The 22,356-nt window shown below is 52.7% G+C and overlaps 2 protein-coding genes across 4 annotated transcripts in view; one reads left to right on the plus strand and one right to left on the minus strand.

The window, feature by feature from the left end:
- The first annotated feature begins 32 nt into the window (after positions 1 to 32).
- BYSL (bystin like) lies at positions 33 to 10,455 on the plus strand. The gene is made up of 8 exons (XM_068961085.1): positions 33 to 160; positions 336 to 607; positions 4,616 to 4,772; positions 6,802 to 6,940; positions 7,200 to 7,333; positions 7,910 to 8,070; positions 8,178 to 8,280; positions 8,760 to 10,455. The coding sequence occupies exons 2-8, from the start codon at positions 340 to 342 to the stop codon at positions 9,103 to 9,105; spliced, it is 1,308 nt and encodes a 435-aa protein (XP_068817186.1). The 5' UTR covers positions 33 to 160; positions 336 to 339; the 3' UTR covers positions 9,106 to 10,455.
- CCND3 (cyclin D3) overlaps positions 10,444 to 22,356 on the minus strand; it is a 94,554-nt gene continuing 82,641 nt past the window's right edge. The window contains exons 1-5 of one of the 3 annotated variants that reach the window (XM_068961086.1): positions 17,259 to 17,518; positions 16,145 to 16,360; positions 13,050 to 13,209; positions 12,395 to 12,531; positions 10,444 to 11,933 (exon numbers count right to left, since the gene is read on the minus strand). In XM_068961086.1, coding sequence (XP_068817187.1) covers positions 11,766 to 11,933; positions 12,395 to 12,531; positions 13,050 to 13,209; positions 16,145 to 16,360; positions 17,259 to 17,456 — 879 coding nt within the window. In that variant the 5' untranslated portion in view covers positions 17,457 to 17,518 and the 3' untranslated portion in view covers positions 10,444 to 11,765. Of the gene's footprint in view, positions 11,934 to 12,394; positions 12,532 to 13,049; positions 13,210 to 16,144; positions 16,361 to 17,258; positions 17,519 to 22,356 lie in introns of those variants that run through there. The other 2 variants (XM_068961087.1, XM_068961088.1) reach the window with 2 other exon arrangements.

Genomic DNA, 22,356 nt, shown 5'->3' on the forward strand with positions numbered 1-22,356 from the left:
CGACTCCGCCCCGCCCCCGATCGCCTGTTTCGCCGCTCAGGGAATTCCCATTCGCCTGGGCACCCTGGACCCAGATCCATGAAACTAGGAAAGTGTAGCTCGGACTAAAACCACTTAGAGAAGGCAACGTTAAATTCGGGAGGACCCAGCTCCAGGACCCGTGAGCTCTTTTTGGTGGGGTGGGACGGGGCTTCTGGCACACCCGGCCTCCAGACGCGAGGGGGCGCTGTGAGCTCCGGTGGGCTCTTGGGCGCTGGGTGTTTACCGCGCAAGCGCACTCGGGGCCTTTTTTTCCTCCATACCCACGTGGGAAACTTCACGGCTTGGTTTTCTAGAAAAATGCCCAAGTTCAAGGCGGCCCGCTCGGCCGGGGGTCAGGAGAAGCATGCGCCGCTGGCCGAGCAGATCCTGGCTGGTGACGCGGTGCGGGCAGGAGCCCGAGAAAAACGGCGGGGTCGCGGAACCGGAGACGAGGAGGAAGAGTACGTGGGGCCCCGACTGACCCGACGGATTTTGCAGCAAGCGCGGCAGCAGCAAGAGGAGCTCGAGGCCGAGCATGGGAGCGGGGACAGGCCCGCGGTGCCGCGGGAGCGCACCACGCGGCTGGGTGAGTGGGGGGGATGGGGTACGAGGAGGAGGGTGGGTAGCTGGGGCGGACGGCTGAAAGGTGTCTGGCAGGGGAATAACTTGGAATTAAAAAAAAAAAACCTGAGGCCCTTGGCAAAGGTAATGGGGTTGGGAGACCCAGCTCTGGGGCAGATTGAGGGTTGCCGGAGCCCTCCACGCCCATTCCTTAGACGCATTCTTATAGGCATCACAGAGGTTAGGCCAGCAGGAAGCGGTTACTCACACCGCTAAGTTCTCCTGGCATTTATTTACGTGTTCTGTAAGTAATCATGGAGTGTCTACTACGCACATCCCGCCGTGCTAGGAGTTTAGATGGTTTAGGTAAAAAATTGTAAACAGGGTAAAGGTATACCTAACGTCAGGATCTTTCAGTGTAGCCCGAGAGAGAGAATTAAGTAAGCAATTAGAATAATGCACTCGTGATAAAGTATAGCTTCTCTGACAACAATAGCATTAGTCTTGGGAGTCAGGTTTCCCAGGTTGCATGACCGTTGTGCTGAGAACTGAAAAGTAGGGAGTGCTCTGAGCACAAAGAACAATATTGTTTCAGGACTAGAAAGGGAGTGAGATTATTTAAAAGATGGTCATTTTTCTCGTTATTACTCTTGAAAGTGTTGACCTCCAAGTTGCTTAATCCATTTCTCAACACTCATCTTTCATTTGTCTGTGAGCAGCATTCACAAACGGAGAAGGCAATGACAGCCCACTCCAGTACTCTTGCCTGGAAAATCCCATGGACGGAGGAGCCTGGTGGGCTGCAGTCCATGGGGTTGCTAAGAGTCGGACACGGCTGAGTGACTTCACTTTCACGCACTGGAGAAGGAAATAGCAACCCACTCCAGTGTTCTTGCCTGGAGAATCCCAGGGATGGGGGAGCCTGGTGGGCTGCAGTCCATTGGGTCGCTGAGTTGGACACGGCTGAGCGACTTCACTTTCACTTTTCACTTTCATGCATTGGACAAGGAAATGGCAACCCAGTCCAGTGTTCTTGCCTGGAGAATCCCAGGGGTGGGGGAGCCTGGTGGGCTGCCGTCTGTGGGGTCGCACAGAGTCGGACACGACTGAAGCGACTTAGCAGCAGCAGCAGCAGCGTTCACAAACACTAGCCTCCTTGCTACAGTATCTTTACTCGGCTTCTAAGACATCACATCCCTGTTTTGCTAGTTTTTCACCTCAGTGGGCTTCCCAGGTGGTGGAACCCACCTGCCAATGCAAGAGATGTTGGTTCAATCCCTGAGTCAGGAAGATCCCCTGGAGAAGGAAATGGCAACCCACTCCAGTATTCTTACCTGGAGAATCCCATGGACAGGGGAGCCTGACAGGCTACAGTCAGGAAAAGTCCACAGGTCACAAAGAGTCAGACACGACTGAGTACACGCATGCACCTCTCAGTATCCTTTGCTGGCTCCTATTCCTCCCCTCCCGACGCCTGCTGATGGGATCTCAGTTCCCCCACCAGGGATTGAACCCTGAGCCCCGGCAGTGAAAGCCCAGAATCCTTACACTAGGCCACCAGGGAGCTCCCTTTGCTGACTTCTCGTTTGTTGCCAACCTCTTCCTGTAGTGCCACAGCGTTGCATCCTTGGAGCTAGTCTCTTCACCTCTGATGACTTCCCTCGTGCTATCATCAGGGTCAAGGTTTAAATACTGTCTGTTTGGTAACTGCTTCCAAGTTCATATTCCAGCCTCGATCTCTTCCATGAAACCCAAAGTCTTATATTTCAGCTCTCTCTTTAGCTTCTCCAATTTGAAGTCTAAGAAACATCTCAGATTTAGCATGTCCAGAACAGAAATCCTGACCATCTTGCCAGACCTGCTCCACTCCCAGTCTACTTCATCTCAATTAATGACATGATGTCCTTCCATTTGCTCCAGGCAGAAAACTCCAGACTTGTCTCTTTCTCGCTCCATATCCAATCAATTAGGGTGTCCTGTTGACTCTGCCTTAAAAATATATCCAGAATCAGATCAGTTGGCACCATCTTGGAATACCATCCTGTTCAAACCACAGTGATCTCTCACCTGGATGACTGCAGTAGCCTCTTAGCGAGAATCCCGTATCTGCCACAGTCTACTCTCCACTCAGCAACTCAGGATTACCTGATCTACAGAGACCTATATGATCTGTACCTGTTGTCAGTCTGACCTCTCCTGCTCCTTTCCCTTTGCCCTCTTCTCTCCATCCGGGTCAAACCAGTCAGTTCTAAAAGAGATCAGCCCTGAATATTCATTGGAAGGACTGGTGCTGAAGCTGAAGCTCCAATCCTTTGGCCACCTGATGTGAAGAGCTGACTCATTGGAAAAGACTGATGCTGGGAAAGATTGAATGCAGGAGGAGAAGGGGACGAGAGAGGATGCAATGGTTGGATGGTGTCATGAACTCAAGTCCATCCATATAGGCTTCATTGCTCCTTAAACATGGCAAGTCAGGGCCTTCACCCTGGCAGGTCCTTCTGTCCTCGTACTCCTGTTGGTTTCCTCCCTTAATTCTTCACCTGCTCAGAGAGGCCTATCCTGACCACCCCCATTAAAAACTGCAACACATCACCCCTGTCTCCACATCACAACTTCTCTACTCTGCTGTATTTCTTTGTCGTGGCATTTGTGTTTTTTTAACATAAAGTACATCATATTAGTTCATTGTCTGTGTTCACCATTAGAACGTAAGTTCTGTAAGGGCAAAATGTTTTTCTCTTGTTTGCTGATATATTTCTGGCACCCAGAACAGTGCCTCACATGTAGTAGGCACTGTCAGCGTTTGCTGAATGGTGGTTACATAAGTCTCAGTGGCTGCCCTGAAGAGTAGGAAGCGAATAGAGACTAAAGAGACCAGTTATGGGACTGTGGAATTATCTAGACAAGAGATGATACTGACCTAGGCTTTGGCAGGTCTGTGAAAGCTTTGCGAGAGATTGTGTGAGGTTCAGTGGAAAAGGACTTGGTAGTTGGTTGGGTGTTGGGAGTAGAGGGCAGTGGGCAAGGAAGGCCTGCTGCCTAGGTTCCGGCTTAGCATTGACTGGATGGTGGTTCCATTTACTTAGATGTGGAACACGGAGAATAGACCTAGGAGGGTCGGGAGTGACAGACCAGGATTGAAGTGCCTGGGGGTCATCCATGAACAAGCTGTACAAGAGGCAGCTGGCGTTAGGGTCTGGAGCAAAGAAATTGTAACCCTACGGGTACAGATTTGGGAGTTGTGAGCATGTGGAGACAGAACATCTGGTACGTGTAACCCTCCCCCTTTATCTAACTTTTATCACACAGTATCTCTGGGGGTTGTGTGTGTGTGTGTGTGTGTGTGCTGCACCTCAGGCCATGTGGGATCTTAGTTCCCCAACCATGGCACAGATTGTACTTCTTCTCGCTTCCTGCAGTGAAAGCATGGAGTCCAAACCACTAGACCTCCAGAGAGTTCCTAGCAGACACTCTTGGGCTTCCCAACAAGCCCTCCTGCCAGTGTTACCGAGGTCTAGAACACACTCCTCCAGTTCCCATACTGCCCATCCAGAGCCTAGGCATCCTTCGCATCCATCATCTCTTCTGAGTGCCTGTGGTATACATCGTCTCTGCCACTCATTTCGACACTAATCAAGCCCTGCCACGCGTGTAAGAGAGAGGTGGTGAATGTATGCTCTAGACCCAGACTGCCTGCAGTAGGCAAGTCAGTCAACTTTTCTGTGCTTCAGCATCCCCATCTGAAACCGGGTATAATAATAGTACCTGCTCCTTACGGTCACGGTGGTTACGTATGTTATGTAACAGTTTAGTGTGTTTGCTGTTGTTTGCGGCTATCACTGTCTCATTGGTTCACACGTGTACATTTTGGTTCTCAAGCAGGATGGCACGCCCCTGGGGTCTGGAAGGTGGTGTGCATTTATTACAAGCATGTGAGGCCCGGACCATATCCACAATGGTTAAAGTTGAGTTGGCCTCTGGATTCCTCACCCACTGCTTGGCCTTGCTCACCCATTTCATCTCCCTCTTCCAGGCCCGGGAGCGCCGCAGGATGGATCAGATGACGAGGAGTGGCCCACCCTGGAGAAGGCTGCCACAATGGCAGGGCCGGGCTCTCAGGCGGAGGTGGTCGTGGACCCCGAGGATGAGCGTGCCATTGAGATGTTCATGAACAAGAACCCTCCTGCCAGGTAGGGCTGGCACAGCCTGGGATTTGGGAGAGCAGGTCCTAGTAGCAACTATGTAGGAAAGAAAGATGAGATGCAGAGAAGCGTATGCTCTGGCAGAGTTTTGAGTCCCCATCTCTGGGAAGGGCCTGAGCATTCATTGCCAGTTTGGGAAGCCACTTTGACAAAAGGACTGCTCTGAATGAGAATGATGCAGACTCAAGATAGCTCCCCCGCTCTGTCCACCCGTCTTAGAACTGCTTGGATTGCCTGGTGACGTTGCTGCAAGGTCTTATTCTGTCTCTGGGCAATCCACTCCATTGCATTTGGTCTTGGTATGCTCAGTTTTCTTAGCAGTAGGCTCGGTTTCTTTGGCCACATCTCTTTCACACCCTAACTGTCATTTTATCCAGGGTTTTCCAGCCCTTGCACCCCTGGCATTTGAGGCTGGATAGTTCTCTTCTGTGGAGGCTGTCCTGTGCAGTGTAGGCTGTTAAACAGCATGCCTGACCTGTACCCACTGGACAGCAGTAGTGACCCCCTCCCCCACTCTGTGATAACCAGAAATATCACCAGATGCTGTCAGATGTCCCCTAAAGGACAGAATCATCCCCCAGATGAGAACAAATTAGAACCACTATGCTGGGTCAAAAACATGCAGGTTTTTAAGCTCCTATGGTCAGGCTCCAGAGCCCAGGGTTTTGGCCCAGGAGAGAGGTGCCTCCGATGAGGGCCCTCAACCAGTTCATTCTGATGCTGTGATGATACTGTTCTTGGTTCCTCAGGTTGTTTATGGGTTCACACATGCTAGCATCATTAGTATACTAGTATCGGCGCTATTAACGCTATGAAAGACGGGGTCTGAACAGCAAGTTCCGCGGCCGTGTATTTGAGCCGTGAAGGCATGAGTCCCTTTCCCAGCTTGCCGCCCAGGATCCAAGGTGGATATCACAGAATGTGTGCTGGTCTCTCCAGAGAGCCTCTCAGGGTCTCACTCAGCGCCTGTCCCTCTGCTTTGGCAGCTCATTCTGACGAGCTTGGCGTGATGGTTTTCAACAGAAGGGTAAAACAGCTAGGAACAGGGGCTCCTGACAGTCTTGAGGGGTGGCAGCCGGTGTCTGCAGAGAGCCGGCTAGACCCACATGGACTCAGCAGTCAGAGGCCGCTTAGCTGGGGGGCACGCATATACTGTAAGGTACCTGGCCTTCAGACCTTGAAAGACCAGGCTTTGACTCTTTCCCCCACTCTAGACCATGGATGGGTTACTGACCCCTCTGCCTTTTGGTTACCTTGTCTGTCGCATAGATGGTACAAGGGAATGTCTGGCTTCTGCCATACATTGCTTTAAAGTGCTGTGGTGGAAGGGCACATCTCGGAAGTCCTGCCCTCCAAACACAGGAGTGGTTTGTATATAGACTTCAGCAGCCCCTGAAGATGCCCTTACTGTACTGAAGCCCAATGTAATGATAATTCTGAATCATCACAGTCAGATTGTGTGTAAGGAGGCTGGGATAAACTGATCATTCATCTTGGACCTCTCCCCATCAATTTTAATAAATTGAAACAGGAGAGGGGGTATGCCATGCTCTCTTCCTAATGATCCCAGCTCCCAGAAATCTCAGTGTATCACTGAGGTGTGTCTGGCACTCTGAAGAGGTCAGAGAAGGGTTTTACTCCATGTGCTAACTTTATGCAGGTAGGTATGTTATCATCCCTGTTTTATAGGGGAGGGAGCTGAGGCTTAGAGAGGCAGAGTAGCCTGCCCAAGGTCACAGAGGGAGCGGAGGAGCCACGACCTGAACCCAGCAGTCGCCTTCAGAGCCCAGGTTCCTCCCCTCCGTGCAACTCGAAGCTCCATCCTCAGCTGAATGACTGCCTGGTCCTTTGTGCTCTGCAGGGATTCTTTGCTGGGTGGGTAGGCCCAGCGTGGACCGAGGTCACACATCCCAGCAAGGTTGCAAGTTTATCAGGGCTCTCGAGAGACGGCGTGGGGTGTCCAGAGCTCCCCAGACTGAGAGAGTGGCCCTGCCGACCCTCCCTCCTGTTCCCCCAGGCGCACCCTGGCTGACATCATCATGGAGAAGTTAACTGAGAAGCAGACGGAAGTCGAAACAGTCATGTCCGAGGTCTCAGGCTTCCCTGTGCCCCAGCTGGACCCCCGCGTCCTAGAGGTCTACAGAGGGGTTCGGGAGGTAAGGACTGAGAGGAGAGCCATGACGGGACACCCCCACCAGGGCTCTGGGGGCCCACATCTCTTGTAGGCCCAAGGGCAGGCTCAGGGTCCCTCTCCCCGCTTATGACTCTAGGCTCAATTCCCCACTGAAAAATGAGGATGATACTAGAACCTCCTTACAGGATGGTTGTGAGGACTGAGTGAGTTAATGGACGCAAGGAACTCAGATGGGTGCCTGACAAGCAGCGACGAGGATTATTCTATTCCCTCCTGCGCAGGTGTTGTCTAAGTACCGCAGTGGGAAACTGCCCAAGGCATTTAAGATCATCCCTGCCCTCTCCAACTGGGAGCAGATCCTCTACGTCACGGAGCCTGAGGCCTGGACCGCTGCTGCCATGTACCAGGCCACAAGGTAGAGCTGATGGGAGTGGGGCAGCCTTGGGTCTGTAGGGCGGGCTGGGTGTGGGAAGGACAGGCTTTCCCTCTCTTTGTCGTTACATTCCCTCTCAGAGCTCTCTTGTGCTTCTTTATGGCATCACTTCCCCAGCTTTTCCTATTTCCTGTTCTGGGGCCAAGGTCCTGTTAAGAACGTCCTGTGATGAATTTCTAGGGGAGAGGCGCCTAACTACAGGGACACAACCCTGCAGTGTCAGGGTGGCCTCAAAAGTCTGTGGCTCCCCAGGCGTGTGCAGGTCCCTGGTCACAGCAGGGTACAGCGGACCCCTGATAGGGAGGGGAAGGTGAACAGCTGGTTCCTGTCTGTCTGCAGAGCTCTGGCTCGCCTGAAGACAGACAGTGTTCACCCCCATTCAGGTACATCTTGCAGCCCCTCCTGTTCCCTCTCTAATCTGACCTGGGTGCTGCACTCACCCAGCTCCCTCCCCGGACCCTCAGATCTCTTGCATGCAAGTATCATCCGCAGTGATATTTGAAGGGCCAGCTCTTTGAACTGACCTGGGATCTTCCTCCTTCTTTCTAAAACCACTAGGATTTTTGCCTCTAACCTAAAGGAACGGATGGCCCAGCGCTTCTATAACCTGGTTCTGCTCCCCCGGGTACGAGATGACATTGCTGAGTACAAACGACTCAACTTCCACCTCTACATGGCCCTGAAGAAGGCCCTGTTCAAACCTGGAGCCTGGTTTAAAGGTGGGGACCCAGGAGGCGATTAAGAAAGGGCAGGGCTGGAGCTCTTGCAGGACCTCCTTTCTCTCACTCTGGACTGCTAGTGACCGTGCCCCTCTGCCCCTCCCCAGGCATCCTGATCCCGCTGTGCGAGTCGGGCACCTGTACCCTCCGGGAAGCCATCATCGTGGGCAGCATCATCACCAAGTGCTCCATCCCCGTGCTGCACTCCAGGTAGTGTTGTGGGCTGTGCAGGACCATAGATTGGCCCATCTCGACAGCAGAGTCCCAGGACTTGGGGCGGTGGGGGGGACACATGGGGAAGGAGTCAACCATAAGCCCTTGGGTTTGCAGTTAAGTCGATGGGTATATGATAACTCCACAAGATTGTCAGTCCCGTGGGAACAAGGTCCCAGGGCCTGGCCCATGCTAGGTGCTCAGTAAAGAGTTGAATGAATGAGAGAGGGGGGAACGCAAGAAGAAAGTAGGTTGGGGCAGAGACATTTGGACACACTCTGAGACAGAAGCAGTCTGAGCCAGACGAGGGTATTTGGCGTGATTCAGCGTAGCCTGGGTAACAGGTCGACGGAGTGAGGGGAGGGGAGAAGAATGCAGAGATTTTCCTTTAGGGACAGCACAGTTTAGACCCCGTGGCGGGGCCGGGGTAAGGAGCAGCTTTCCCCCAGCGTTTCCCTGCCTCCCTTCCCCACTAGTGCGGCCATGCTGAAAATTGCAGAGATGGAGTACAGTGGGGCCAACAGCATCTTCCTGCGGCTGCTGCTGGACAAGAAGTACGCGCTGCCCTACCGAGTGCTGGACGCCCTGGTCTTCCACTTCCTGGGCTTCAGGACAGAGAAGCGCGAGCTGCCCGTGCTCTGGCACCAGTGCCTCCTGACTTTGGTCCAGCGCTACAAGGCCGACCTGGCCACGGAGCAGAAGGAGGCCATCCTGGAACTGCTCCGGCTGCAGCCCCACCCCCAGCTGTCCCCAGAGATCAGGCGTGAGTTGCAGAGTGCCGTCCCCCGAGATGTAGAAGATGTTCCTGTCACCATGGAGTGAGGACGCAGCGCTCGTCCGGGTCTGCAGAGCGTGGAAGGACTCCAGGATCCCTGCTGGTGACTGGAGGTGATTCCGAGCCTTGACAGCTGAAGACCCGGATCAGGGCCAAGACAGGTCGCGGGCCTCTGACTCCCCAGTTCTCAACAGGGGGACCTGAGTAGGGCTGGTTCCCTCTTGCGTTCTAGGCCTGCATCCCTGCTCAGTTCTGAGACCTGACTTGAGGTCCCACAGCCCAGCACTCCCGGGTCCCAGCTAGGGTTGGAATGGGTACTTCCTTTCAGGCTGGTGTCAGGTCACCGGGAGGTGGATAAAGACAAAAGGCAGGTATTTATTGAACCTCAGTGTTTTGATGTGATGGATGATCTTTGCTATCCTTGTTTCACTGGAAGCAAGCACTGCTTTGCTGGAGGCGGGCACTGCTTTCCCCTCATGCATAGCAGTGGATCCTTACCTATTTACATGGTAGCCTCGCACTTCCCCCACCTTATTCTACAAGTCTTCTCTAGGCTGTACCCACCCTGCCAGCCCCTAGAGGGCACAGCCTTTGCCTTCCCCTGACACAAGCTACTTGGGGAGAATACCAGCAACCAGGAGGTTGTTCAAACACGAGAAGGTCTCAGATTGGTTGCAAGAGCTAGAAGAAAGCACCTAGAAGAAGGTGGAAATTCAGGATGAGAAAGGTCAGACCCAGGGTCACCACCAGACCAGTTCCCTTTCTAACTTTCTTAGCCAATGAAAGCGTTCAACCAGGGGTTGGCAAATCAGGGTTGTGTATGCCTGTTTTCTTACAGTCCATGAGAGACAAGTGATTTTTTACATTTTAAATGGTGGGGGAGGCAGAGAAAAAACAGCAGTATTTTGTGATAGGTGAAGATTATATGAAATTTAAGTTTCAGTGTCCCTAAAATAAAGTTTTATTGGGACACAGCCACATCCATCCACTTCCATGTCCTGTGACTACTTTCACTGCCCCTACAGCAGAGACCAGTGCAGCCTGGCTAGAACCCTGTTACTTGCTTTTGCAAATATGAGTTTGTTCCAACCTAATTACTCTATTTGGTCATAAAGCAAATTTCATTTATATAGTTTTGTCTTGAGACACTAGATGAAAGCGAAAAACTACCCCCACAGAGCCAAGCCAGATGACACACAAAACGCACATGCCCAGCCCTGTGCCAGCGCCCCCAGCTCACCTTCTGGGTTGGCACCACACCCACATCTGGTGTCACAACGTGCCTTCCACATCCTTCCGACCTCTGCGTCCACAGCCAACTTCAGGTGTTTGTTTTTCAAGATAAAGGGCCATATACAGTATGTGTTTCTTAGCCATTTAATGTGTAAAAACATCATCTTAAAAAAAAAGTGTCCTTCATTAAGTATTTGAGTATTGTGCTTCAAGCCCCATTTTCCCCCATAAGCCATGTGGCCTTAATTGTGCAGTTTTGCATAGTGCAGTGCTTTTTAGAAATGTGCACATCAGGTTCTACAGCAGAACTCCGGATAACACAGGCAGAAGCCACATGGCCCACAAAGCCTGAAGTGTCTGCTCTGGCCCAAGACAGAAAAGGTGGGACGACTCCTGCTCCAGACATTGATTTCTGCCCTCTGTTACCCCATGCAGTCTAGAAATAGGCTTTCCCACAGACTGCCCTCTAATCCAAGAAGCCAAAGTCAGTTTTATTCTAGAAACTTTATTATAAAGGTAGCATGATGGTCCTCAGCCACCAGCCTGGACCTTGTGGCCTCAGGAAAGACCTGTGTTAACAGGGCCTGCCTCCCTCTCTGGACAGGGGGCTTGGTCATCACCAGGTCATCCCCTGTTTCATTCTGCAACGCCCCCTGCTCCTGGAGGATGGGGCAGAGGGCCAAACGGAGAGGAGGGTATGGCCCCACTCCAGGCATAGCAGCTCCTTGGCCACAAAGATCCTCTAGCAAGTAGCAGAGGGGAGGAATACAGCAACCACCAGGGTTACCACCCCTGTGGCAGGGGGAGAAGGGCCCCACCACACCCTCATACAGTTGTACTCAAAGTAATTAATAAATTAAAACAACTTCCTTCTGCACTGACACCCCCCTCCCCCCAATCACACAGGAGAAGCTGAGCAGAAAGCAAAGCAAGGAGGTTGGTTCCTGCCCCTGGACGGTGGCCGGGGCCCCTCCTAGGAGTAGCTAGGATTATGCAGGGCCTCCAAGTGCTTGGAGAGGGATGTCCACTCTTGCCCCTAATGTGTAACTAGAACATCCGAGGCTTCTTCAGAAAGATCCCAATCCAAATGCAGTAATTAGGGAATCCCCTGGCGGTCCAGTGGTTAGGACTCCGAGCTTTCTCTGCCAGGGGCTCGGGTTCAGTTTTGGCAGTTGAGAGCCCCAGAGATAAGGGAGCCCCTAGAAAGGAATGCTGGTACATGTATTACACCTCAATGTCACTGGCTGGATGCAGGCAGGAGGAGGAGCCGGACTGGCCCCCAGCCGTGGCCGGCCAGGCCCCTTAGTGCACACTGCAGGGTTAGGTAGGACCTGACCCCTCTGGCTGGCGAGGGGCAAGGGGAAGGAGCCCCCTCAGGCTTCAGCTGTGGCATGATTCTGTTCCTGCAGCCAGGGAGGGGGATGACAAGGTCCCCTCCTGCTGTCAGCAGCCACTCGAGGGGGCCTCTCCAGGGCTACAGGTGGATGGCCGTGACGTCTGTGGGAGTGCTGGTCTGGCTGGGCCCCTGGCTGCTGGAGCCCCTGGGGGCTTTGGGCGCTGGGCTGGGAGAGGTCTGGGCGGCTTCCCTGAGGCTCTCCCTGAGGGCAGCTTCAATCTGCTCCTGACAGGCCCGCAGGCAGTCCTGGGGACAAGGGGGAGTGGTGAGGAAGGTCCGCTTCCCGCCCTCCACCAGCATCTGGCAGCAGGTACAGGAGGACACCTCCCAACACAGCGAAGTCTGGGGAGGTTAGGCCACAGCCCAACCCCAGGAATCAGCCTTCAGTTCTCAGAAACTGGCAAGAGGATGTGGCAAGAGGGTGTGAGAGGGCCTGACATCTGACACCGAACCCCCCACCCCCACTCCTGCATACTGCTCGGCAAGGAAAGGGTACCCAGGGGCAGTGCCTTTCGGCCCACCCGCAGCACTTGTTCTTCTCCAGACCAAGGCAGGAGATAAAAGACCACAGAAGCCGCAAAGGTGGGGCACTTGAAACCTGGAGTGGAGACCAGGTTGGGAGTGGTCCACAGCACCCTCTGCTGGAAGCTCAGGGGAAAGTGCTACCTCGTGAGCTGAGGCCGTTTGCCCAGCTGCCCAGCACTCACCACTTCAGTGCCTGTGATCCCTGCCAGCAGCTCTGTGAGCTCGTCCCCAGACGTGGAGCAGGCACCCAGGCCTTGCACTGCAGCTCCGATGCTGCCTGTGGCAATCATGGATGGTGGGTACATGGCAAAAGTGTAGTCTAGGAAAGAGAAAAGGGACCATGAGACAAGGATGAATACCAGTGTGCACCTTCTATTTCCCAGGAAATGCCAGGCTGTATGAATAGAGCATGGGTATACTGGGACACCCCAGCAGTGCGTGGTATAAGAACAGCTGGGGAGAGGGTCAGGGTAGTAAGTGATCCAGGCCAGGAACCAGAGAGTGAATGGGTCTCTTCCTGGTATGGACACAAAATTAAGGTTAAGAGACCTGGGTTCTTGGCCTGGCTTAGTCACTGAGACAGCCTGGGCAAGTCACTTCTCTCTAAGCCCTTGGTGTCCCCAGCTACATACTCGGGTGGGAGGTGGGGGTGGGGGTGGGGGGCTGCAGCATCTCTGAGATCCCAGACAGCTCTGCTGCTTTCTTGTGTTGATACTGGGGGCTCAGAGGATAGAATTTTCACAAATTTTGAAGTTATAAACCGAACCTCCTAGTTCTCTCTCACCTTTCCAAGTCTTCTGATTTCCCTGGCTTGGCACGTGTGTGTGGGGCTCTTACCCGTAGCACAGAGGGCCAAAAAGGTCTGGGCGTGCTTCTTGACCAAGGCTTGTCGGTCGCGGGGCAGAGAGAGCCGGTGCAGAATCAGGGCCAGGAAATCGTGGGCAATCACTGCGGCCAGGTCCCACTTGAGCTTCCCCAAGACCAGCACCTCCCAATCCTGGAGGCAGAGGAAGAGGGCGGGGTCAGTGGCTGAAGAAGGGAAGGGGAGGAAGTAAAGTGGAAGTCTCACAGGGAACGAAGCACATCACACTTGAAGGTCAAGACTCCAGGTCTGCTTTTGAACTTCAGGACTGGTACTGTGGAATGGGGAGTCCAGGGCAGGGAACAGCTAGGGGCACTTGCTTTGAGCATCTATTGATCAACTTCCTAGATGCCAGAACTACATGCTTTACATAAACTGCCTCTTTTAATCCTGCTGGGTTATCTTTTGGGGGTCCAACTGTCCAGGCCTTCTCTCAACTTCCTGCAAGGCTCTGAGCAGGCCTCCAGGCATAGCTGAAAGAAAAGTCTGCAGACCACCATCGCCAGGAACTAGAGGCTCTTCTGGTGTGAAGCAGAAAGACTCTCCATAATCTCAAGGATTTGTGAAAGAGGAGATTACTAGCCTCTCCCCCAACTCAGCATGCCCACCAAGTCCACACCTCTTGAAGAAACTGGGGTTAGCGTGAGGCCCTTCCTCCTCTGACACAGCCCCTGAGCCAACCCCAAGGTTCCTCAAAGTGGAGGTTGCCCAACCCAACCCACATCCCCTTGGGGGGACACTGGGGTGGGGGGCCGAAATAGAGCACCCCACTCCACCTCTCTGGCTGAAACCCAGTGCTTAGTGTCATTTGAGTCTCAGGGGGAGAAGTGGAGGTCAAGGCAGACAGGATGGGTCCAGGTGATGATCCCTGAGGGACCAAACCATCTCTCCATCAGTCCCAGCCTCCCTACTACTGCTGGGTCCTGGAAGGAGACTGGGAGCCCCACCCAGTCCACTCCTCTGGGGTTCCCAGCCCTGGCCCTATTTCTGAGTTGCACACAGGAGGATTTCTTCATTGTTTTATCTCAGGAAGGAACTCATGGGTTTGACCCTTAGTGGGGTAGAAATGGCAACCCCACCCAATCTCTTTTCGGCCCTCTGTCACAGCTGCCCCTCTCCTGGCCCCCACCTAGGTGTCATGATCTTCAGCCTCTCACAAAGCCTCACAGAAATCAGCCTGGCCTGGAGCCAGAAGAAGTTGAGCAGAGAAGTTAGCATTCTACTCCCCGTGCTTATTCCAGGGGTCAAACTCCTAACTCAGAAGTCAACAAAAAGCATCCAGGATCCAAGGAAACATCTGGAAGGCAGCTCGGAGTGGGGACGCATAGGGTCCTGCGTTGGGGGAGGGTGGCCACCTTACCCTCCATCTGGGCAGAATATCTCCTGAGAATCTCAGTCGTCACTTGACAGAGAACACACCCCTAGCAGCTTCCATAACAACCCTAACCTCTGAGGCCACCTGAGGCCTCGAACACACCACCCTCCAAGCAGCACCGAGCCAGGACCCTTCCTTCCTCCTCTGGGCCCCCACCTTCTTTGTGGCACAAGGATTATTTGGACTGACCGGAGCTCTCTGATGTCCCTTCCAACTCTGACCTTCTAGGAAGTCATCGATCGGCACGCTCCACCCCCAGCTCAGGCAGGGGGAGTGGGAGGAGAGGACTTTTGGCCTGTTCTGAAAAACTGCCCTCACATAAAGGCACACATCCCATGCTCATCTTTTCACAAAAATGAAGTCCCCTTCCACCAGCCCAAACTCCTTCAGAAACATCTTGCTCTCTAGCCCTGGAAACCAGCTCCACCTTCAGACTTGCCCAAAACTACCAGATTCATCACAAAGGGCTGTGGAGCCTCCCAGATTCCCAGCTCTGGCCTCCTACTCCCATATCCGAGAGCTACTTGGCAGGAAGAGGAATCCCGTTCCCCGACAAGCAGCACTCAGGGGCCCCAGTACCCTGGCTTTCCTGGCCAGCCAATCACAGCAGCCAGCACGCTGCCCTCCTCCCCGGGAGATGGGGCCCAGAGACGCCTCTCGGGTCAAGAGAAGACTCGACTGCTGTAGAGCAAGGTGGAGGAAGGTGCCAGCTCACCCCTCTCCCCTGGGTCCCCCGAGAGATGATCTGCACGCTCCCAAATAACCTCTTCCAAATCCAAGCAACTCCCCACCTCCTCTCCAGGCTCAGTGGGGAAAGAGAACCATGACTGCCCTGCCCTGCCTTGGGAAGAGCCCACCCCAAGTTCCCAGCAAGAGGCCCAGGGAGCCACTTCCCAAACCACAGGAGTGACAGCAGCTCCCCACAGGGTTATGAAAGACCTTGGTCAGGGTGGGTGGGCCAGGGGAGAGGGCATCATTATCACATCGGAAGCAGCTGCAGTTCAGCCAGTCTGTGCCTCGGCACTGGCCTTTGGCTAAAGGGGGAAAGATGATTCCACCCGGCCTGAAGCAGCTGCTTCTGAGAGCAGTTTCTCAGGGTGAGACTAGGGAATGGAGAATGAGGGAAGGAGCTGGTTCTCCTGGGATATAAAAGGAAGGAAGGAAGCAAAGTGGGATGGAACTCCTCGGCCCTTCCTTACAGCAGCTGGGGCCTGGCTTTAATCAGCTCTGGGAGACTTTTTGATCACAAAGTCCACACACTGGGAGACAAGATTCAACCTGGGCGGCCCCTTCCCCCATGTGAAGCACGTTCCACTCCCCCACTCCAGTGGGGGTGCACAGGCATGTCCTGCTGCTGCCAATAAATAACTCATGGTGGCTGTGTAAACCCAGAGGCAAAGTGCTAGTGAGTGTAGACATGCAGTTTGACTTGTTGCTATCTAGGGGAAAGACCATGAAGGAGTGGCACCCCCTGGAGGTCAAGACAGGGGATCTGGTTCATGCTGGGAGCGCAAGCCTGAACTGGGGCCACCCTGACCATCACACCACACTGTCCCATCTTTTGTCAAAAGAAAAAGAAAAAAAGCTGCTACCCCCCCCAGGGGCAGAAAGCCTCCGGAGGCCTCAGCTTCCCCCCTCCTGGTACGTCAGGAAGGAGGCAGGGGGTGCTGGCAGGTGGGGAGGGTATGCACGCACCCGCAGCTGGCGCGGGGAGACAGAATGGTCGGTGTAGATGCACAGCTTCTCGATGGTCAGGGGCGTCGTCTCGCGCAGCTTGGAGGCCAGCAGCATGCAGACCGCACCCAGGAGCTGCAACTGCGCCTTTCGGGTGGGGACGCAGGACAGGTAGCGATCCAGGTAGTTCATGGCCAGGGGGAAGACTTCCTCTTCACAGCGCTGCTCCTCACACACCTGGGGGAGGGCGCACAGTCACTTCGGGGGCAGAGGCTTAGGAAACGCAGCAGCAACTAAAGGCGAGGGGTGCGGTGCGCTGAAGGGAAGTGGAATGGGGAGCAAGACACGGGAGGGGGTAGGTGTACTCACAGTGACAAGGACTAACACGCAGGATGCGCCTTCCCCAAGGTGACACCCTCCCACTTCCTCTGCGGTGCCTCCTTTCCCCGGGGGTGGGAGTGGGGGGGGGTGGGAGCGGGATACGCCAGAGGCTCCCTTCCTTCAGGAATCCAAACTGAGGCTGATCTGCACCCCCCATACCAAGGGAGAGGGGTTCGGAAGAGCCACCCATAGAAGCCAGAGAACTGGGACCTTACCCCCATTACTGCCACCCAGTGCACACACCCAAAAGGAAGGGAGGAGACTCCAGCGGCTGCCTCCCGCACTTTCCATTTCCCTGACGGCCGGAACAGCGCGCCACCCCCACCGGCTTCCCCGCCAGAACCCCCGCGACACACACAAGGAACCGGCTCTGCGGCGGGGGCGGCCGAGCCCAGGGTTTTCCAGGCGCGCTCTCCCGAGAAGACCGGGCGTGCGGTGGGGGCGGGGGGAGGCTTTTGAGAGAAGTCAAGAGGGGAGAGGGTGGCCCTCGCCCCGCTTTCCCGGCCCGAAGACAGGGTTATTTGGGGGTGCCAAATGCCTGGCGGTCAGGGTCAGAGAAGGGCAAGAAAAAGACAGCACCGAGGCAGCCGGCTAAGGGGGCGCGAGTGAAAAGTCCAGGCCCCGGGGATCTGCGCCACAGAAACATCTTGCTGATTGTTGCTGAGGACCAGGATGTCCCGACAGGGCGGCCCCGGGATGTCCGGAGCCCGGGGCGCGGGGGTGACGGGGGAGGGGAGACCCGCCCGGGCGGTACCTCCAGCATCCAGTACGCCAGCATCTTCCGCATGTGCGGCTTGATCTCCCTCTGCACACACTGGAAGTAAGAGGCGCGGGGGACGTAGCGCTCCTCCAGGCGGAGCAAGCTCTGCAGGACACGCTGGTCCCCTAGCAGCCGCGGGTCCGGCCCGGCCCGGGGCGCGTGCCGAGTGCCCTCGCAGCACAGCAGCTCCATCCTCGGGCAGCGTGCGGGCAGGGCGGGAGTGCGGGCTCGGGAGCCAGAACGCAGGCGGCGGGCCGGAGAGCGCGGGGCGCGGGACTGTGGCGCTGTCGCTGGCACTGCGCGGCCGAGCCTCAGCCCGCCCCCGCCGCCGCGCGCGCGCCGCTTCCCTGACAGGCGCCCCGCCCCTCGAGACCGAGTAGCAACCGTGGAATGCTCAGACGTCGCGACGCTCCGGGGGCGGGGCCTCCGGCGCCCGGACGGAAAGGGCTGGCGGGCGCTCCCCCTCCCCCGGGCGACCGCATTGGTCGGCTGGGCGCGGGCCGCCGGCTTCCGGGCGCTCCGGATCCTTCTGACCACCCGGTGCTAGAGGAGTGTGCTTTGGAGGTGGGCCTCTCCTCGCCCCCCGCCCCCACCTCCGAGCCCTTCCATTTTTGCATCTCCCGACTCCAGGCGCCCCGAAAGGTTATTCATTCATTCGTCAAACTCTACTTCACCCGCTGCTTGCTCTAGGAAAAGTAAATAATAATAAAATAGCTAGATCTTAGGGGAGACTGGTCTGAGCACTTATTAAAATCTTAATGAAGAAGCTGTGGGTTAGGTCTTATACTGATTTTGCAGTTGAGGAAACTGAAGCAGTAACTATAATAATAGTTCGTCTGCGGCAGAGCTAGGATTGGGAAGCCGACGGTCTGCCCCCAGAATCTCTGCTCTACCCCATGGCTACTTAAACTGATCCCCGAACCAGCCTGAGAGCGGGTCAGAAAAGCAGAACCTCAGGCCCATCCCCTGACCTACTGGATCAAAATCTGCCTTTAACCAGATCCCTGGTGATTCCTGTACACACTAAAGTGTGAGAAGAGACAGTCCTAAATCCGCACGCTTGAGAACTACAACAGGGCGGAAGGGTCATGGATTCAAGGCCTCACCTTGTCTGTCATTAAGTTGGGTGTGTGGCCTTGGACAAACCCTGACGTTGGCCTTAGTTTCCGTTTGAGGAAATGATGGGCGGAGAAACTGCCTCCTTTCTAGAGGAGTTTCTTGCTCAGATTCTATAAAATCTTTCAGGCGCCACTTTTATCTCCCAAGCTTTGGGACTTTGCAGTGTTTCCAGAGCTGGATTCCGCGTGACCAGGAGGCAAACACACCACAAGCCTCCAGTAATGCTCCAAATGGCAGGAGGCCATGGGGATCCCTGCCTCTCCTGGGGTCCTCCAAGGAGGTGAGACACTAAGGAAGTTAGTTACTAGAGAAATGACACTCTATAGAAAGAGGTCAGTCCTGCGCTAAGCATTATCCCAGTGAATTGTTCTTTTTTATGCAATAAAATTTTTGTTGTTTGCATATCATGGAAATATTCAATGCATTGCAGAAGACAGAAAATATCGATGTCACACAAAAAAGTAAATAGTAAGTACTGGCAGTTTCACCATCCAGATTGTTGTCCTTCAGTCATTAAGTCGTATCCAACTCTTTGAGACCCCATGGACTGCAGCATGCCAGGCTTCCCTGTCCTTCACTATCTCCCAGAGCTTGCTCAAACTCATGTCCATTGAGTCAGTGATGCCATCCAACCATCTCATCCTCTGTTGTCCCCTTCTCCTCCAGCCCTCAGTCTTTCCCAGCATCAGGGCCTTTTCCAATGAGTTGGTGCATTGCATCAGTTAGCCAGATAACCCTTTAAAATGACAATGTTTATTTTTCTAAAATTGTTCTATGAATAAACATATTTTTAAGAATGACATCATTGTGAACTATTTTGTAAACTTTTTTGTTTTCACGGAAAAGTATACTGTCAGCACTTTTCCATCTCCTTAAATATTCTATAACTTTTTAAATAACTACCTAGTAAACCACTGAGTGAATATAGCGTAATGTATTTCACCAAAGCTGTATTATTGGAAATCTAGGTAGTTTCTAGTTCCTCCCTATTAGAAATAATACTGTAAAATATTTTTGTGGTAATATTTTTGTGCACACTCATGATTATTTCTAGAAGTGAATTAATTTCTAGAAGTGAAATTTCTCAATCTGAAGTTATGAAACATTCTAAGGCTTTTGATACAGTTCTTATTACCAAATTTCCCTGCTGAAAGGCTGAACCAAACTAATGAACAAACATTAGATATCTACTTAAAAAAAAAACAAACTACCAACTGGCGAGATGAAAAGTGGTTTATTAGTAATGTGTATGAATTTTTAAATTCAAGAGTTCTTGTTGTATCAGTGTGAATGTGGGCTGTGTACCTTCTCTGATCTTGTAAGCCTTCTATTCCTGTCTTCAAAAATACAAGCAAGAAGTTTCTTGAGCTAACTAATCATTGCATTGCACGCTTTTGTTAAAGAGAACAGTGTATTTAAAATTATAAAAATTAGATATGACGTTAAGGGGAGGCAAACATGTTGAAGCATACAGGGCTTTTAGGGTGCAGAAGGGCTAAAAATGTAGCTTTTGAAGTCAGTACATAACCAAAAACCAGTTCTGTCCTGGATGTTTTTTTACTTTCAGAATTATTGAGTAGGACTGTTCTGTTAAGATGGTGCATCTTTGATGAGAGAGTGAATCATTTTTTTTTCCCCATAAGTATACTATTATTTCCCTCCATTTTACAGAAAGGGAAACCAGTACTTTAAAGTGGCTAAATAATTTGCCCAAGGTCACAAAGCTAAAGTGGTCGAGGCTAGATACAATCTAGTGAGTCTGGCTGGAGAATCCATGCTCTTAACTACTTCATTCCGCTACCTCTTGTGCTGATCTATGAGTGCAAATTGATTTATTAGTTGTTGGTTTAGTGAGGAAGGCGGACAGAAACTACCCGGTCCTGGAAGCTTGGGAGTGAGCCTACATCCTGGGGAAGGGGGCTCCTGGTAAGCCGGGCATTTTGAAGGATACCTCTGCCTCGCCCTTGACTAGGACTGACATGCCCAGAGCAGAGTCATCCGGGACCTCTGGCCAAGGTCAGCTACAAGCTGGCTGGCTGTCCTCCATGGAGGCGGGTGAGCTCAGTGCTGGGCCAGGGCAGAGGAGTTCCTGGAGGGTTGGCTGATCTGCCTGGGAACTTCACCAAGCACCTCCATCTCAAAGGAACAGGGGCTCCCCTCATTATTCATAAAAGAAGGGGAAAAAAAAAAAAGGCAAAGCACTGACCAGGGCCAATATGGGGAGGAGTTTCTGCCCAGGTGCATTCAATTAGAACAAGTTGCTCAATGAAATGGCAAATGAGAGGAGGGGTGGGAATGGAATGTCACAAGCCAGATGAAAAGCTCCAAGGAGGAAGGAAACAATGCTTTCTTCCCCTTCTTCCTCTTCCCACTCCTCCTCCTCTTCAGCATTGAAATGTCCCCCTCCTAGAACTGAGGGGGTGAACAAGGTGATGGGTGAGGCTCATCACCCCACGGGCTACATTCCGTGGCTCAGTTACCTTCGGACCCGTTCAGATGACAGGTAGAGAGGCGAGGCATCTTGGGTGGGGGCTGGGGCAAGTCTGCTTGCCTTCAACGCCGGGCTCTACCTTTTCTTTTTTTGTTCAATGAGAGTAAGAATAGTTTCAGCCGCAAAGGGGTTCTGAGGACTAAACAGGCAGAAAGCATCTTGCCGGTGCCTGGCCCACTGAATGCCTGTGAGCATTCAAAGATGGTAGTTTTTGTTGCTATGACTATCATTCCCTCTCTTAAGGAGTACCCTTTACTCTATGAACATACACCCAGAACCCCTCAGAGAAAAGTAAAGGTTTGAGCAGCAGAAGCCATCCTTCTAGAATGGCACCGCCATTACATTTCACAGTGTAAAGCGAGTGGTCAAGGGGACGGTGATGAACACTGGAGGGCTTGGGGCCACATCACTCTGTCCCTCCACCTACCCTGGCTGTGTGACTTTGGGCAAATTGTACCACCTTTCTGTGCCTCAGTTTCCTCTTCTGAAACTAAGAATGACAGTAATGAAACTGTGCTTCTGTTGCCTGGTTTTGTTGCTAAGCAAGCCTGTTGGGTTTGGTAGTTAAGCAAACCTGCTTTCTTGAGTGATCATTAACTTACAGGGGTCTCCTATACTTTTTTCTTTACTTACAATGCCCTAGTGGGATTAACTTTTTAATTACTTGCTTTGTCCCTTTACTCTGTCTCTATGAGTAATACCTCCCCTTCGAGTGGCTAGAAGGATGGAATGCACTCATTCGTGTTAAACACATGAAATAGTGCCTGGCATATGGTGAGCCATTTTTTTAAAGTTCATTGTGATTGTGGTACTTACAGACACAAACTTCTTTATGTGTACAGACTATTTATGATAATAAATGTAACACAATAGATGTGGAGGCACATGGAAAATAAAAATGCCAGGGATTACTGTAGTGGTGGTGAAGATCTGGCAAATTCTAATATATGAAAACTGGTCTGATGGGCTATTATCAGATATCCTAGTTTTCTGAGAACTGGAGACACTTATATGAATACTCTTCATACTGTTCCCCCCCCCCAACTTTTTACTTGGAAATATTTCAAAACTACAGGAAAGCTGCAAGAATAGCAGTGACCACTAACACACCTTTCACCTAAATTCCTATGTGTATTTTGCTGAACTATTTGAGACCTGATTACAGACATCATGATTTCTCATCTCTACATGTTTCAGTCTGGGTCGCCTAAGAATGCAAGTCTCCCACGTAACCATGAAACAATGATCCCAATTAGAAATGTATGTATATCGCAATCTGCATACCAAGGTCCCTAGCTGTTCCAGTAATAACCCTTCATAGCTTTTTGCTTTCTCAACCCAAGATCCATTCAAGGATTGTGTTTGCAATGTAACCTCTTTAATTTCCTTTACTCTAGAACAGTTTCTGATCCTTTAAAAAAAGTTTTTGATGTACTTCCCCAGTGGTCCAATGGTTAGGACTGTGCTTCTACTCCAGAGGGC

Source organism: Capricornis sumatraensis, chromosome 22, assembly GCF_032405125.1.
Source record: "Capricornis sumatraensis isolate serow.1 chromosome 22, serow.2, whole genome shotgun sequence".
In the NCBI taxonomy this organism is placed as follows: Eukaryota; Metazoa; Chordata; class Mammalia; order Artiodactyla; family Bovidae; genus Capricornis; species Capricornis sumatraensis.